Source organism: Scyliorhinus canicula, chromosome 3 (genome assembly GCF_902713615.1).
Source record: "Scyliorhinus canicula chromosome 3, sScyCan1.1, whole genome shotgun sequence".
NCBI classification, from domain to species: Eukaryota; Metazoa; Chordata; class Chondrichthyes; order Carcharhiniformes; family Scyliorhinidae; genus Scyliorhinus; species Scyliorhinus canicula.
The window spans coordinates 25951910-25969401 of record NC_052148.1 but is presented as its reverse complement, the minus strand read 5'-3'; the positions used below and the strand labels follow the sequence as shown (position 1 = coordinate 25969401).

Sequence of the window (17492 nt, the reverse complement as noted above, 5' to 3'; positions counted from 1 at the left end):
ATCAGTACAAATAAACAACACCTCCTCCACAATAGTACTCAATACTGGGGCCCCACAAGGCTGCATACTTAGCCCCCGACTAAACTCCCTGGACACACACGACTGTGTGGCAAAATTTGGTTCCAACTCCATCTACAAGTTTGCTGACGATATGACCATAGTGGGCCGGATCTCGAATAACAAGAAGTCAGAATACAGGAAGGAGATTGAGAACCTTGTGGAGTGGTGCAGCAACAACAATCCCTGCCTCAATGCCAGCAAAACTAAAGAGCTGGTAATTGACATCAGAAAGCAATGATATGGAGATGCCGGCGTTGGACTGGGGTAAGCACGGTAAGAAGTCTTACAACACCAGGTTGTTTCAAACACTAGCTTTCGGAGCACTGCTCCTTCCTCAGGTGAACCTGAAAAATTTAAATTAAATTTATTATACATTTTGTGAAGCATCCTGTGTAGGTTTTCACTGTCCAAATACTGTTTGGTCACACATTATCATTAACTTTTATCACTGTAAATTCAGTTTGGCTATGTAACACTGTCAGCTCTGACTCAGAAGGCAGTGGTCTGAGTCCCACTTCAGAGATTTAATCACAAAATAACTCGTGGTTCATACTCCAATGCTGCACTGTCGAAGGTACATCCAAACTCCACACGACAGTGACCCAGGGCCGGGTTCGAACCTGGGACTTCAGCGCCGAGAGGCAGTAGTGCTAACCATTGTGACGCCGTGCTGCCCCTCCGTGCAAGTTTCTGATGAAAGTTCATCGTGACCTGAAATTTTAACTGTTCCCCCCCACCCCTATCCAGGAAATATCCCTACTTGTACACTTTGTTCTCCATCCTGGTTCTTGTTAGGGGGCCTGTAGACCACTTCCCTACCATCCTTATCTCCACCCAAACTCATTCTATATCCTTATCTCCTGAATCAAGATTAAAGAGTGATATAGGTCTGCAGCACTGAAAAGGCCCTTCGGCCAATTGCGTCTGCACCGGTCAAAAACAGCCACCGAAGGACGGCATGGTGGCACAGTGGTGTACTGCTGCCTCACGGCGCCAGGGAGCTGGATTCAATTTCAGCCTCGGGTGACTGTCTGTGCGGAGTCTGCACTTTCTCCTTGTGTCTGCGTGGGTTTCCTCCGGGTGCTCCAGTTTCCTCCCACAGTCCAAAGATGTGCAGGTTTGGTGGATTGACCATGCTAAATTGTCCCTTAATATCCATGGATGCACAGGTTAGATTAGGGGATTACGGGGAAAGTGCGGGTTAGACACTCGTAAATGGGCAGAGTGCTCATTCGAAGGGTTAGTGCCGACCCGTTGGGCTGAATGTCTTCCTTCTGCACTGTAGGAATTCTATATTCTATTCTATCTCTTCTAATCCCATTTTCCAGCACTTGGCCGTCGACCCGTATGCCCCTGGTTCGTAAGTGCACACCTAAATACTTCTTAAATGTTATGAGGGTCTCTGCCTCCACCACCCTTTCAGGAAGTGAGTTCCAGACTCCCACCACCCTCTGGGTAAAAAGGTTTCCTCTCACATCCCCTCAAAACCTTCAGCCTCTTAACTTAAATTTATGTCTCCTGATCATTGACCCATCCACCAAGGGGAAAGGTTTGTTCCTCTCTACTCTATCTATGCCCCTCATAATTTTATACATCTCAATTATGTCCCTCTTCAATCTCCTCTGCTCCAGCCCAGGCAACATCCTGGTAAATCCCCTCTGCACACTCCAGTGCGATCACATCCCTCCGACAATGTGGTTTCCAGAACTGCAAACAACACTCTAGCTGTGGCCTAACCAATGTTTTATACAATTCCAGCATAGCCTCCTTGCTCTTAAACTCTATGCCTCGGCTAATAGACAAGTATACCATATGCCTTCTTAACCATTATATCCACCTCCTCTGCTACCTTAAGAGACTGTTGTACATCTGATCCTTGATGCTTCCCAGACTCCTGCTATTTATCATGTATTCCCTTGCCTTGTTTGTCCTGCCCAAGTGCATCACCTCACACTCATCTGGATTGAATTCCATTTGCCACTCATCAGTCCATCTGACCAGCCCGTCAATATCCTCCTGAATCGATGGCTATCCACCTCACTATTTACCACACCACCTATTTTTTTTTCATCCTCAAACTTACTGATCAACCCTCCTACATTCATATCCAAATCATTTAATAAACCATAAACAGCAAGGGCCCCAACATTGATCGCTATGCGGCCCCACTGGGCACAGGCTTCCAGTCAGAAAAACATTCCTTGACCATCACCCTCAGTTTCCTGCCACTCAGCCAATTTTGGATCCAATGTGCCAAATTTCCTTGGATTCCATGGGCTATCTTCACTATCAGACTCCCTTGTGGGATCTTATTAAAAGCATTGCTGAAGTCCAAGTAGACTTGTCAAATGCATTTCCTTCTACACATCTGGTCACCTCTTCGAAAAATTCAATCAAGTTGGTCAGACATGACCTCCCCTTAACAAAACCATGCTGACTGTTCTTGATTAATCCCTGCCTCTCCAAATGCAGATTCATTCTCTCTCTCAGAATTGCTTCCAATAGTTTCCCCACCACTGAGGTTAGACTGACTGACCTGTAGTTTTCTGGTTTATCCCTTCCACCCTGCTTGAATAATGGTTCCACATTGGCTATCCTCCAGTCCTCCAGAACCTCCCCTGTGGCTAGAGAGGAATTGAAATTTTTTTGCCAGGGCCCCTGCTATTTCCTCCCTTGCCTCACTCAGCAGCCTGTGATACATTTCATCCGGTCATGGAGATTTGTCGACTTTTCAGCCTGCCAGACCACTCAGAACTTCCTCTCTGTCTATGTTGATTTCTTTAATTTTATTACAGTCCTTCTCCCTGATTTCTACACCCACACTACCTCTCTCACTAGTGAACACTGACACAAAGTATTCATTTAGAACCCTACCTACATTCTCTGAATGCACACACAAATTACCATTGTGGTCCTTAATGGGCCCGACTCTTTCCATAGTTATCCTTTTACCCTTAATGTACTTGTAAAACAACTTAGGATTTTCATTTATTTTACCTGCCAGTATCCTTTCATGTCCCCTTTTTGCTCTCCTAATTTCTTTTTTAATTCCCTCTTGCACATTCTACACGCCTGTAGGGCTTCTGCTGTTTTGAGCCCTCGATATCTGCCATAAACCTCCCTTTTTTTCCTGATCTCATGCTGTACATCCCTCGATATCCAGGGTTCACTGGATTTGTTGGTCCCACCCTTGAATGTGCCCGCTGTTCTCACACAGATTTACCTCAAATTGTCTTTCCCTGTCCACTCTGGCCAAATCATATTTGATCTTATTTAAATCGGCCTTCCCCCAGTTTAGAACTTTGATCTCAGGCCCATCCTTGTCCTTTTCCATAAAAACCTTGAACCTAATGATCACTGTCTGCAAAATGCTCCCCCATTGATATTTCAACCACTTGCCCAACTTTGTTACCAGTAATTAAGTCCAGCACCGCCTCTCTTGTAGGTCCTTCTATGTACTGGCTTAAAAAGTTCTCCTGGATGCATTTTGAGAATTCCACTCTCTCGAAGCGTTTCAAACTGTGGCTACCCCAGTTAATACTGGGGAAGTTGAAATAGGTGCATTATGGACAAGACACTGGAGGATGACCAACAACTGTTGGACTGTATCCTGCCAATTCCATCAGAGAAATGGGTAACAGAGAAAATTAAAAAAATATATGCTTATAAGATACCTTCTAAAATCTATATCCCAACATACACTAACTGTAAAATGCATTATACAGGATATATATTATAACTTGTTTAAACATTGAAAGCACTTCACTTTCGTTTTGAGTTGGGCCATTTTGTTTTGAAGGTGTCAGTTAAATGTAAAACATGTTAGTTGCAATTGGCTAAAAACCCCAAAGGCCACTTCTTCTGACAAGTTAATGCCCAATTGCTCTAAAGGTCGATAGGGTCAAACTTCCTAAACATACTGAGGTTAAACTCTGCCATCATTACTTTCGGCCAAATGAAAGAGTTCAATTGCCCAATGATTTACTCACCTCCAGATGGAACAGTAAGATTACACCTAATGCAGATAACTTAATGATGGCTGAAAAAGCACTCAACTGCTTCATACAAATGGAAATATCTCCACAAACTACAGTGAGTGAAGTATGTGCCATTTACTTTTTATGTTCTTTTTTGTTATTACTGATCTTCATAAAATGAAATGCTGACAAGCTTATCCCAGTCATTTGGTCAGTTGATTCTATCACCACCAGTCAGCTCTCTCCCTCTCATGGGAAAGCAGCCCATGGTCATCTGGCGATTTTGGCTTACCTTACTAATAAGTAGAACACAGCTTAAACGTTCATGTTGCATTGAGCGAGCTGATCTCACCCAGGATAACGACTTAACGACTGCAGTTCCCCTGATTTAGAGTCTACAAGGGAGACTTGCATTTATACAGTGCTGTTCACAACCTCCAAAAGGGCTTTACAGGTAAGTTGCTACTTTCAAAATGCTGTTGTTCTGGAGGAAATGTGGCAGCCAATGTGTGCACAGCACGATCCCAGATACAGCGGTGAAGCAGGTCTGTGAGAGGGCGGAAGGCAGGAAAGATTAAATGACAAATTACTTTAACGTGCACAATGTATCTTGTCAAGGGTAGCATGGTAGCACAGTGATTAGCACAGTTGCTTCACAGCTCCAGGGTCCCAGGGTCGATTCCTGGCTTGGGTCACCGGAGCCGGTCATCGTCTGTGCGGAGTCTGCATGTTCTCCCCGTGTCTGCATGGGTTTCCTCCGGGTGCTCCGGTTTCCTCCCACAGTCCAAAGACGTGCAGGTTAGGTGGATTGGCCATGATAAATTGCCCTTAGTGTCCAAAAAAGGTCAGGTGGGGTTACAGGGTTATGGGGATAGGGTGGAGATGTGATGCAGACTCGATGGCCAAATGGCCTCCTTCTGCACTGTAAATTCTATGATTCCATGATATGATTCTTGTTTCTCCCTTTACAGGTGAGTGTCTCCAACATTTTCTGCTAGTTCAGATTTCCGGGATCTGCAATATTTTGCTTACCTATTTTTGAAATACAGAAAATGTGGCAGTCAATTTATACTTAGTGTCCTGGCTAATAATTATCTCTTAATGAACATCATTAGAACAGATTATCCAGTCCTTATATTGCTCTTTATGGAATCTTGTGTAAACATTGGCTAACACCATTCATAAATTGCAACAGGGGCTATACAATTCATTGGCTAAGAAGCCCTTTACAATGCTCCTGGCTCACCAAAAGCCCGGTATAATATAAATGCAACTGCTTCTTTGTGCAAACCTAGAATCCCTACTGTGCAGAGGGAGGCTACTCGGCCCATCGAGTCTGCACCCCACCCAACCCCACATCCCCGCCCTATCTCAATAACCCCTTAACCTAACCTACACATCCCTGGACACTAAGGATCAATTTGTCATGGTCATTTCACCTAACCCACACGTCTTTGGACTGAGGGAGGAAACCGGAGGAAACCCACGCAGACACGGGGAGAAAGTGCAGACTCCACACAGACACAGCAGTATGGTTGTGAGCTGGTAATGTGACTTCATGGTGTTGGTTGGGAGATAAACATTGATTTTTTAAAAATAAATTTAGAGTACCCAATCATTTTTCCAATTAAGGGGCAATTTAGCGTGGCCAATCCACCTAGCTTGCACGTTTTTGGGTTGTGGGGGCGAAACCCACGCAGACACGGGGAGAATGTGCAAACTCCACACGGACAGTGACCCAGAGCCGGGATCGAACCTGGGACCTCAGCGCCGTGAGGCGGTTGTGCTAACTACTTGGCCACCGTGCTGCCCCAGATAAACATTGATGAGGACAATATTTGGAAAGGATGCCATGGAATCAGCAGCTGAGAGGGCGGGTTTCAAGGCCTGGGCTGTGTGGTACTGGGGAATGTTGCTCATCTGCTCAAACCACTGAGTGCGACCTGAACACAAACACAAGTTTCATCACAAATCAAATCCACCACAGGAAGCCAGACCGAGGCCATTCAGCTCACCGTTCCCGTGATAGCCCTTTGAGAGTGTTATCCAGTTCGTCCCCCTTCCCAGTCTTTCCCTGTCACCGCATCATTTCCCCATTCCCACCTTTTTATGCCTGTTGCCTAATTCCCTTCAAAAAGTTACCGCTAAGAATTGCATCTTAGGTCAGAACAATTCGCTGTTAGACAATTTGGAGGCAGTTGGGTAACTTTTGAGTTGAACCCAGAACATATGATTCCTTTGTGGAAAATTGTGAGAGGGACTTGACCTGGCCGGTGCAGACTCGATGGGCCAAATGGCCTCCTTCTGCACTGTAAATTCTAGGATTCGATGATGCCTGTAACTTAATCCTAGGGCAGAGATGTCAGTTTACATTGTCAGACCAACCTCCCAATCAGGTACTGGGAATGTGAGTGACTTCCACTTTTCACCATAGTCCTTTTGTGAAAAAGTTTTTTTTTCGTTGCTCCCTTGCGTTTTTAGTACAATAAAAATTATACTAACATTTCCTGTAGTGTCAACTTAACCGACTGCAGCTTAGGCGCAAACCCCAAATGAAATTTAATTTAAGATAACTGCCATTTGCCTCGCCTGAAACAAGGGTGAAGACCTGGCTCTCAAAAGTTCTACTTCAGGGGCAAAGGTCCTTTACTCCGTTTATATCCGACCATGCTATACTATTTAAGGGCTGTACCAGCAACTGGGAAATCACCTGGTTGTCACTACACCCCGTCCAACGAAATATTCGAACCGAACCCTTTCCAGCGATACTTGGAAAGCAAAATGTGCAACTCGTAGAAACACTGCTGTCGAGCATTGAGCCAATGTTCCGGGCTTCCCGGAGATATAGGATTAATCCCCGTTTCCCGCAGCATTGCACATCAGCAGAACGGTCAGACAGTGAGGCTGAACAGGGTCACAATAATTTCCTTCGCTGTCTGAATTAATGGTGATCTTATTACAGGGTGGAGATTTGGACATCACATCCGCTCCCGTTTTCTCATCCAAAATAACCGGTGGGGGTGTCTTGACGCTGATAATTATTTTTAATGAGATTGTATCTAGTTATTTGATAATTATTTTAATGAGTTATATATCTAATTATTTGACCATTATTTTAATGAATTTTATTTTTAATTATTTGATCATTCTTTCTAATGAGTTTATATCTCGTTATTTGATCATTATATTTTAATTACGTTTATTTCTAATTATTTTCCAAACCGGAACAGAAAGGAGCATTGAAACTGAGTCATCTTTAAGATCCTATGGACAATTTCTAAGTTTTTTTTCTCTCCAGAAACATTTAGGAAATTCTCTGCGGTGAAAATGCCCATATTTGTCTGGTTCGGACTTCACATTCAAACTGTAGCTATGAGTTAAATGTTGCCGTTCACAGGCTTTTACTAATCCGGCTGACCATTCTGTAATTACTTATTCCGTTCATCAGTTGAAGGCTGTGTTAACATTTCAATCTTCGTCCATATAAAATTTGCGCTGCGGAGGTTAAACACGATCATTTGTTTAATGCACACTTTTGGCGCGGGTAAACTCGAAGGTGAATTTAAGGAGCAAACTAAATATTTACAGAACACCAATTGCATTTGAGAGGCGAAAGTTTATGTGGCAAGGAGGTTAAAAAAAAAAGCACCCCCCCCCCCCAACACGGCAATGATATGTTTCTTCCCAAATCATTCAAAACAACTCAAGTTGTTATAGATTGAAAAAAAATGTTTTTTGTTATTGTTTTTTGTTATTGTTTTTGTTCCAACAGGTGTGAAACTAACTAAGGACGTGAAATGCATCGGAAATGAACAATTTGCTCAAGGTGTGTACATGTCTTAAATAGAGGCGCTGCAAGTTTCAAACTAATAGGATTAATGGTGAGGATGCTTCTTGGACATGAGGGAGTTCAGGAGACGGTGTGGGGCTGGACTGGATTTTGACTGGATCTCTCCTGGGAAGTGTTTATTCAGCCGACTCAAGTTTCTGAATGAGGCAAAGGGGATTGACATTGCTCACTTTTTACAAAAAATGAATTCAGGGTTTACTTTCACGGTTTGACAAATTTGTTTTCAGGATTTGAGTGGCGGGAACAAATGCAGACCTAATCTTGTCTCTGTAAACTGAGAGAGATTCAGATTGTTCCCCATCGCCAATGCGTCGTTGGCGGTTTTCATTGAGTGCAAAGTTGTTTTATGAAAATACGAGTATTTATTGAAATCGACCTGGTGTCGTTAGCATCAGAGTTAATCGACAGCAGATTTGGCCTCCATTTTTGCAACGATTTTAAACTCTTCACTCTCAGTTCTGTGTTAGGTCAGTCGAGACTGAACCGGTAAGAGGTTTGGTCTAAACATGAGAACAGGTGCTTGTGGTACGAGTCTTTGTCAGACCAGGTTTTTTTGTTTATTTCTCATTTCTCGCTCGTTCTAAATCTGATTCTATTGTATCTGTCTTGTCAGGTCCCTCAATAGCACCCAACCCCCCTTTTACGAGTATCTGTCACTTACACTCTGAGGGGTATAAAAAAAATCTCAAGTTTTAATGAAGGCCAACTCCATTAGTTGACATTTTATTATAATTTTCAAAATCAGATATTACAGATTTATTGACACACAGACGCACACGTATAATGTGCGCTCGAGAATTAAACGGTAATTAATATAAGCAGCATATTTCAATTGTTATGGATTGTGGACGAATGGTCTCTTTCTGCACTGTCGGAATTCTATAGTCCTGACAATCAATACCCCCAAACCTCGTCTCATTTCGCTTGTACAAAAAAATAATTTATTCCATATAAATTGTGTCGAATATGCAAGTGTTAGAAGCGTTAGCCTTTGGGGGGGGGGGGGGGTCCTCTCTGTGTGGGAATACAATCTACCAATGCCAGTGTAGAAATCGCTTGGTTTATAAAGGGAAATTTTAATTCCCTAAAACATCAGTTTTGTTTCTGCGCCTTTTAATGCAGGAGACAATGAAGAACCTGGCATGTTTCAACCACCTTATCGATTCAGATAAAATGTACATGTTTCACAGGTGCGCCATGATAATTGTCTACTCTGATTGCCCCTATCCACGGAATTATTAACACATTTTGATATTGCAACATATACTATTCCGAAGGAATTCGATAGGGTGGATGCTGGGAGATACCCCTGGTGGGGTTGTGTGTGTGTGTGGGGGGGGGGGGGGGGGGGGAGAGAGAGAGAGAGACTAGAACTGGGGAGGGGGCACCGTTTAAGAATAAGAAGGTATCACATTAAGACTGAGATTAGGAGATTCCCCCTCTCAGAAGGTCGTTAGTTTTATGGAGTTATCTGCCGCAGAAAGCAGTAGAGTCTGGGTCATTAAATTGACACGAGGCTGAGTTAGACACATTTCTGATAGACATTGGGACATCTCTGTTCTTACTGAGTGGCAGAACAGGTTTGAAGGGCCGAGTGGCCTACTTCTGCTGCTAAAGGTGTTCCTACCTGAGGGGGGGGAACCAACTCATTGTTTAACTGTTTCGTTGATGAAAGAGTAACAAATGTAACACCTAGTTTCTAAAGATAAAACGTATCCTTTTTTTTTACAGATTCCAGACAGACGCTTTTGTATGCTTATTTAAAAATATATACATTAGGTATTGAGTTCGTTTTTATTAATGTCTAATTTGAATAGCATTGCGCCCTCACGGCCGGACTCAGTGCCTCGCCTTGATGCCGCTTCCTCCTCTAACCGCTGCCGTTTCAATGCCACTACTGTATCATCATTTGAGAACTCCTCAGACAGCGTCGCTGTAAACCATGAACATGTTTGTGACTTATCGCCAGGGCCAGCCTTTCCTCCCCGCTACCTGAACAAGTCTGTCAATTAATTGTCTCCCAATTAATTATATTAATTTTATATATTATTAGCCATGAATAACCTCTTGGTTGAAACTGGGTCCGTGACGCTTCCGATATAAAAGGCATATGCAAGTGGCTCTTTTATTTAATAAAAAAATAATTGAATTGTGATGGAAATGAGAGCATTGATCAGGCCGGTAGTTCTATTAACCGTGTTGAGCAGTGTGAGTTGCTCAGATAGAATATAAAGGGATGCATATTAACACGGGCTGAAATTGAATACATGAGCGTTGTAACATCTTTGACAGTAACAGTATTTTCTTCATGAATAACAATACTAGTTTACAACACTTTTTGCAAAAAGTAAAATGTCAGTAAGAGAAAATTCCAGACGATTTAAGAAAAATAATTTAAAATTCTGCACTCAATTCTACAGCATCTAAGGGTGATTTTTTTTTATGATATGATTTTTTTTTAAATAAAAAAGCCTTTAGTTTAAACAGTTCCTGTTGGATATAACTCCTCCTTATTAAGTGGTGGTGCAGGTTAATTTGCAAATGTTTACTTCCACCATGCACAGGTGGTCTTTTTTATTATTTCTGTATTTCTATCAAACAGCTTCAATAAAACTCGACCCACGTTGGAATGCACCTGCAGTTCCAGATATCCCGGTATTTGTACATCGAGTTTAACACTCAGCCCCAACTCGGCACATTTAGCCAACGCTGAAAACGTTTTCTCGATTTTTTTTCCTTTAATGTTTTAAAGCGGTCCCTCTCCGCCAAATTTTGTTTGCAGAGTTTTCCGATTAGTTTTCTTGTGTAAACATTACTCCCAGCCCCGTAAAGCAAACATTGATTTTAGTAATGTGAGATGATTTTCTTTTAAATGCTGGTCAGAACCGGTGGATAAACTTGACATATTCTGGTTGTGTCTGAGTTGGTAACTGCCCGCTCCCTAAACACCCACCGCCTTGACCAAAGCCTGTGGTCTACCTGTCCCAATATCTGTTTTTCTGTGGCTGGGTGTGAGGTGCTGTTTTTCGGGAATGTTGACCTTCAAAGCACCATGTGAGGGTGCAGGTGGTTCTCGATTGGGGCTACGGATGCAGTTTGGGGTAAATCGCCTTTGACCATCTCGGAGTTTGGGCAGTGACACTCGATACAACCTGGGAGAGAGGAATTCGTTAATACCCAAGGAAGCTGCCAAGAATTCTCTGAAAGAACAAGCGAGTGAGTAATAGGGGGCACATTGGGTGAGATAACTCTGTGTGTGTGTGTGTGTCTGGGGTGGGGGGGGGGGGGGGGGGCGGACAGACAGATGAGGTGAGGATGGTTCATTACCTTGAACACCGACTCCCCAGTATTTTGGGGTTGAAGAGTAGAAGGTTAAACGTGGGGACATAGAAGGGGCAACGCGCCCCTCCCTCCGCCAACGCACTTGGGCGGGTAGAAGCTGTTTAACCAGCCAGCAGTTTCCGCTCCAAACTTTCCAGACTTAACTTTGACGGGGTTGAATATTCCGGGAAGGCTGCTAAAACAGAAACTTCATCCTTCAGAAACATATTAGAAGACAGAAATCAAAATGTCACGGATTCATCGATCTATTTTCCAAAATCCTGTCCGGGAAATTAACTAACAATGTTGAAATTAACCAACATTGTTGAAATTAACCAAACATTGTTGCAAAATGCAGAGCGCCTTTCTGGAAGGTTACTGAAGGTGTTTTTTATTTATACTTTCATTGTGCAGCCCAGATTGTTCCACTTTGCAGACAGCTCTCAACCTGGAACAATGAGGTGGATGAATGGCCCTCCTTTTCTTTCTTGGCGCCTGATTGGTGATCTGTCATTATTTCTGTGTGTGTCTGCCAATACCTCCCCTCTCCCAGGACCCAGCTTTGCAACTGGCTGTTGGTGAAGGGAGAGAGAGGGAGAGGGAGGGATGAAGATCTACATGACACCCTCTGGCCCCAGGGCAATGCTGATTTCCAGATAAGGGTCTATAAATAACGCAGCTCTGGCATTTCTTCCCACCTGCCACGCTGCAAGAAGCTCTGAACGGTGTCTGTCTCCCACCCCCTCTCCCCCACCCCCTCTCCCACCACCTCTCCCCCCCCTCTTCGCAGGCTCCCAGTTGCTGGATTATGAACTCTGCTGCTGTACATTGCAACTCAGTCCAGCTCCGTCCCAAAGCAGCTCAGCAAGTCTCCGAGATGGCGGTGTACTGCGAGAATTTCAACATGTACCACCAGCAGAATCTGCACCCCTCCCAGAGGGCGGCCAACTACCCCCTGGGGGAGTACCACGGGGCGGCCAATCCTTACCTGTGGCTGAACGGGCCGGGAGGCAGCGGCTCCCCGCCTTACCTGCACAGCAACAGCTCGGCGCCCTTCGCCTCCCCTTCCTACGGGGGGCAGAAGCAGTTCCTGGGCGGCTCCGGGGGCTTCGGCGCCGGAGGCGAGCTGAGCTGGCTCTCCATCAGCAGCCAAGAGGAGCTGCTCAAGCTGGTCAGGCCTCCTTACTCTTACTCTGCTCTCATCGCCATGGCCATTCAGAGTGCCCCCGAGAAGAAGCTCACCCTCAGCCAGATCTACCAGTACGTGGCCGAGAACTTCCCCTTCTACAAGAAGAGCAAGGCGGGCTGGCAGAACTCCATCCGGCACAACCTCTCCCTCAATGACTGCTTCAAGAAGGTGCCAAGGGACGAGGACGATCCAGGTGAGAGTCCGCAGACATCCTCCAAACTTCCCACCCTCCCCAAACACTCCCTCCCTCCCCAAACACCCCAGTCCCTCCCCAAACACCCCGCTGCCTCCCTCCCCAAACACCCCGCTCCCTCCCTCCCCAAACACCCCGCTCCCTCCCCAAACACCCCTACCTCCCTCCCCAAACACTCCCTCCCTCCCCAAACACCCCAGTCCTTCCCCAAACACCCCCTTCCTCCCCAAACACCCCGCACCCTCCTTCCCCAAACACCCCGCTCCCTCACCAAACACCCCGCTCCCTCCCCAAACACCCCGCTCCCTCCCTCCCCAAACACCCCAGTCCCTCCCCAAACACACCGCTGCCTCCCTCCCCAAACACCCCGCTCCCTCCCTCCCCAAACACCCCGCTCCCTCCCCAAACACCCCTACCTCCCTCCCCAAACACTCCCTCCCTCCCCAAACACCCCAGTCCTTCCCCAAACACCCCCTTCCTCCCCAAACACCCCGCACCCTCCTTCCCCAAACACCCCGCTCCCTCACCAAACACCCCGCTCCCTCCCCAAACACCCCGCTCCCTCCCTCCCCAAACACCCCAGTCCCTCCCCAAACACACCGCTCCCTCCCTCCCCAAACACCCCGCTCCCTCCCTCCCCAAACACCCCGCTCCCTCCCCAAACACCCCAGTCCCTCCCCAAACACCCCGCTCCCTCCCTCCCCAAACACCCCGCTCCCTCCCCAAACACCCCGCTCCCTCCCCAAATACCCCACTCCCTCCCCAAACAACCCACTCCCTCCCCAAACACCCCGCTCCCTCCCCAAACACCCCGCTCCCTCCCCAAACACCCCACTCCCTCCCCAAACACCCCGCTCTTTTCTTCCCTTCCCAAACATTCCGCTCCTTCCTTCCCCTACAACCCGCTCCTTCCCTCCCAAACACCACTGTCCGGTGTAAGAGGATAAGACCATCTGGCCCATCGTGCCGGTGTCAGCACCTTGACGGAACAAATTCCACTTTCCCCACTCTTTATCCTTAACTCTGCAAATGCTGAATCATATACACATATATGAGAAGGATTCGATAATTATTCGCAATGGCGATGGGCTGAATGGTGGACTTGTGTCTCTACAATATGCAGGTTACGGGGACGAGGTAGGAAAATGGCACTGGGAGAATTGCTCAGTGGGGGAACAGATGCAGATAGGATGGGCCGAGTGGCCTCCTGCGCTGTAACAGCGATCCAGTCATTGTATCTTCACAGAATCTGCCCACCTGTCATGGATGCAGTTGGAAAGTCTTGCAGCCCAAACCCATCCAGCTGGATCATCAATTCCCCCTCGCATCGATATGCAATGTCAACATGTCTCCCCCACTCACCACCTCCACTCCTCACTCAAACACCCACTTCAAAACCTTCTGCTTAATCTGCCAGGCCGTTTTAAAAAACAGCGATATATATTGAACCCTGTGTCCTTAGTCAAAGTAAAATGCTCTCAATGGGCAGTAGGTGAGTCTGACAGACTTCGATTTATTAGCGCGCTGCCTGGAAAAGAGGGGAGGGGGAGCAGATCCAATAATAACTTTCAAAGAGATTGCGGCAGCACGGTTGTGCAGTGGGTTAGCACTGCTGTTTCACGGCACCGAGGTCCCAGGTTCAATCCCGGCTGTGGGTCACTGTCCGTGCGGAGGTTGCATATTTACCCCGTGTTTGCGTGGGTTTAACCCCCACAACCCAAAGATGTGCAGGCTAGGTGGATTGGCCACGCTAAATTGTCCCTTAATTGAAAAAATGAATTGGGCACTCCAAATTTATTGTAAAACTTTCAGTGATTTAAATGAAATGAAGTATTTGGGAAAGTGCGTTACAAAGCACCTCCTGTGCTTGAAGGTTCATATGCTAAAGTTGCATTATGTTAGGTGAATTGCACATTCTGAATTCTCCTTCTGTGTACCCGAACAGGCGCCAGATTGTGGCGACTAGTGGCTTATCACAGTAACTTCATTGCAGTGTTAATGTAAGCTTACTTGTGACAATAAAGATTATTTAAAAAAAAAAAATTTAAGAGTATGCATTTTTCCAATTAAGGGGCAATATAGCATGGCAAATCCACCTACCCTATGCATCTTTGGGTTGTGGGGGCGAAATTCACACAGACACGGGGAGAATATGCAAACTCCACACGGACAGTGACCCAGAGTTAGGATCAAACCTGAGACCTCAGCGCTGTGAGGCAGCAATGCTAATCAGTACGCCACCGTGCTGCCTTGACAATAAAGATTATTATTATCCTCGGACACCCTGGTTGGTTCCACCAGCCCTTGCTAACCACCCACACCTCCCAAATAAGATAGAAGGAAATGACTGCTGGTGCTGCAATCTGACACCAAACAGAAAATGCTGGACAATCTCAGCTTCTATTTTCCTCCCAGTAAACTGTTAATTTTACCCTCCCCTCCCCCGCCCTTATCTTTATCTGCTGCTTATTTTGAGAATCTGCAACAATTGGGATCCCCTCATCTGGGCTGCACGGGGTAGCACAGTGGTTAGCACTATGGCTTCACCACTCCAGGGTCCCAGGTTCGATTCCCGGCTTGGGTCACTGTCTGTGCGGAATCTGAACATTCTCCCTGTGTCTGCGTGGGTTTCCTCCGGGTGCTCCGGTTTCCTCCCATAAGTTCCGAAATATGTGCTGTTGGGTGAATTGGATATTCTGAATTCTCCCTCCGTGTACCCGAACAGGTGCCGGAATTAGGCCACGAGGGGCTTTTCTCAATAACTTCATTGCAGTGTTAATGTAAGCCTACTTGTGACAATAATGAAGATTATTAATATTATTAAATACTTTTTGCTTGTTCGAAGTTGTCTCCAATCTTAAATCAGTTTATTGAATTGATCTAAAAACGGAATATGCTGGATAAATTCAGCAGCATCTGTGGAGAGAGAAGCACAAATGTTTTCAGTTTTATTGAAATGATCTGTTATTGGTCGCAAGAGAAACATCACAGTAAATTGAGATTTTTTTTAATGTTCCCAACGAGCAGGAAAAGGGAATTACTGGACTCTGGACCCCAACTGCGAAAAGATGTTCGACAATGGCAACTTCCGCAGGAAGAGGAAGCGGAGAACTGAGGCCAACGCAGGCCTTGGGGGCTCGCTCAACACCAAAGCCCAGGACAGTCCAGGGACTCTGGGCCTGAAGATGACTGAGAGCCCTCCGATGTTGCTCGAAGCCACCTCACCGGAGCCTGACCAGTCCCGGGGCTCCACCGAGGACCCAAAACCTTCCACCCCCTCGTCTAGCCCTTGTCTGAACAATTTCTTCAACAGTATGACAGCTATTGGCACTGGGCCTATCAGTAGGCAAGTGTCCATGGGACTTGCCAATGACTTACTTCAGAGGAATGTGTCTGGACTGGCTTCCTATTCCTCCAACAGTAGCTTGTCCTCGCAGGAGGCCAGCGAGCTCACCGATGCCTTTCACTTGAATCGCACTGGTTATTACAATTCTTTCTCAGGGGGGCAGACAAATCAATTCAACAGTCATTTCTACAATAGCTTCAGCGTCAACAGTTTGATTTATCCCAGAGAAGGCACGGAGGTCTGAGAATGCAGAACAGATACGTGGTGTGGAAAATGAAGAGTTCAACTCGCCATCTCCAACTTCACACTCCCACCTTCAATCACACTCTCTCCATCTTCATTCACATTCTCTCCACTTTCATTCACACTCTCTCCACCTTCATTCACACTCTCTCCACCTTCAATCACACTCTCCATCTTCATTCACACTCTCTCCACCTTCAATCACACTCTCTCCATCTTCATTCACACTCTCCACCTTCATTCACACTCTCTCCACCTTCATTCACACTCTCTCCGCCTTCAATCACACTCTCTCCACCTCCAATCTCCCCCACTCCACGTCCAATCTCCCCACTCCACCTCCGATTCCCCCCACTCCGCCTCCGATTCCCCCCATTCCACCTCTGATCCCCCCATTTCACCTCCGATCCCCCCCACTCCAGCTCCGATCCTCCCCCACTCCAGCTCCGATCCTCCCCCACTCCACCTCCGATCCTCCCCACTCCACCTCCGATCCTCCCCCACTCCAGCTCCGATCCTCCCCCACTCCACCTCCAATCCTCCCCACTCCACCTCCGATCCTCCCCCACTCCACCTCCGATCCTCCCCCACTCCACCTCCGATCCCTCTCACTCCACCTCCGATCCTCCCCCACTCCACCTCCGATTCTCCCACTTCACCTCCGATTCCCCCACTCCACCTCCGATCCCCCCCACTCCACCTCCGATCCCCCCACACTTCACCTCTGATCCCCCCACTCCATCTCCGATCCCCCCCACTCCACCTCCAATCCCCCCCACTCCACCTCCGATCCTCCCCCACTCTACCTCCGATCCCCCCACTCCACCTCTGATTCCCCCACTTGACCTCCGATTCCCCCACTCCACCTCCGATCCCCCCCACTCCACCTCCGATCCCCCCCACTCCACCTCTGATCCCCCCAACTCCACCTCCGATCTCCCCCACTCCACCTCCGATCTCCCCCACTCCACCTCCGATCTCCCCTCTCCACCTTGAATTTCCCCTTTCCCCCTTCATTCTCACTCTCACCTTCATCACACTCTTTTCATCTTGAATCACACTCTCCATCTTCAATCTTTCTCTCTGCACCATCAATTTCCCACTCACCCTTTCCCATATGCAGCTCACTAATAAGAATATTTCAACAGATCTCACCCTCGCCTCCCTTTCTGAAAATTTCTGATAAATGTTTAGACACTCTGTTTACTGATATATTTTGTATGGAACATAGTGATTGAAGGGTTTGTAGCAATTTCACGAGTGTTAGGTTGAAGCATCAGAAAATGTCTGAGTGGGAGCAGCATGGTGGCGTA

At 46.6% G+C, this 17492-nt stretch overlaps 1 protein-coding gene across 1 annotated transcript; it reads left to right on the top strand.

Moving 5' to 3' along the window:
• Positions 1-11812: 11812 nt before the first annotated feature.
• Positions 11813-16687, top strand: foxi2 (forkhead box I2). Its single transcript, XM_038793228.1, has 2 exons — positions 11813-12590; positions 15618-16687. Exons 1-2 carry the CDS (start codon positions 12017-12019, stop codon positions 16178-16180), a joined length of 1137 nt encoding a protein of 378 aa, XP_038649156.1. The 5' UTR covers positions 11813-12016; the 3' UTR covers positions 16181-16687.
• The last annotated feature ends 805 nt before the right edge of the window (positions 16688-17492 follow it).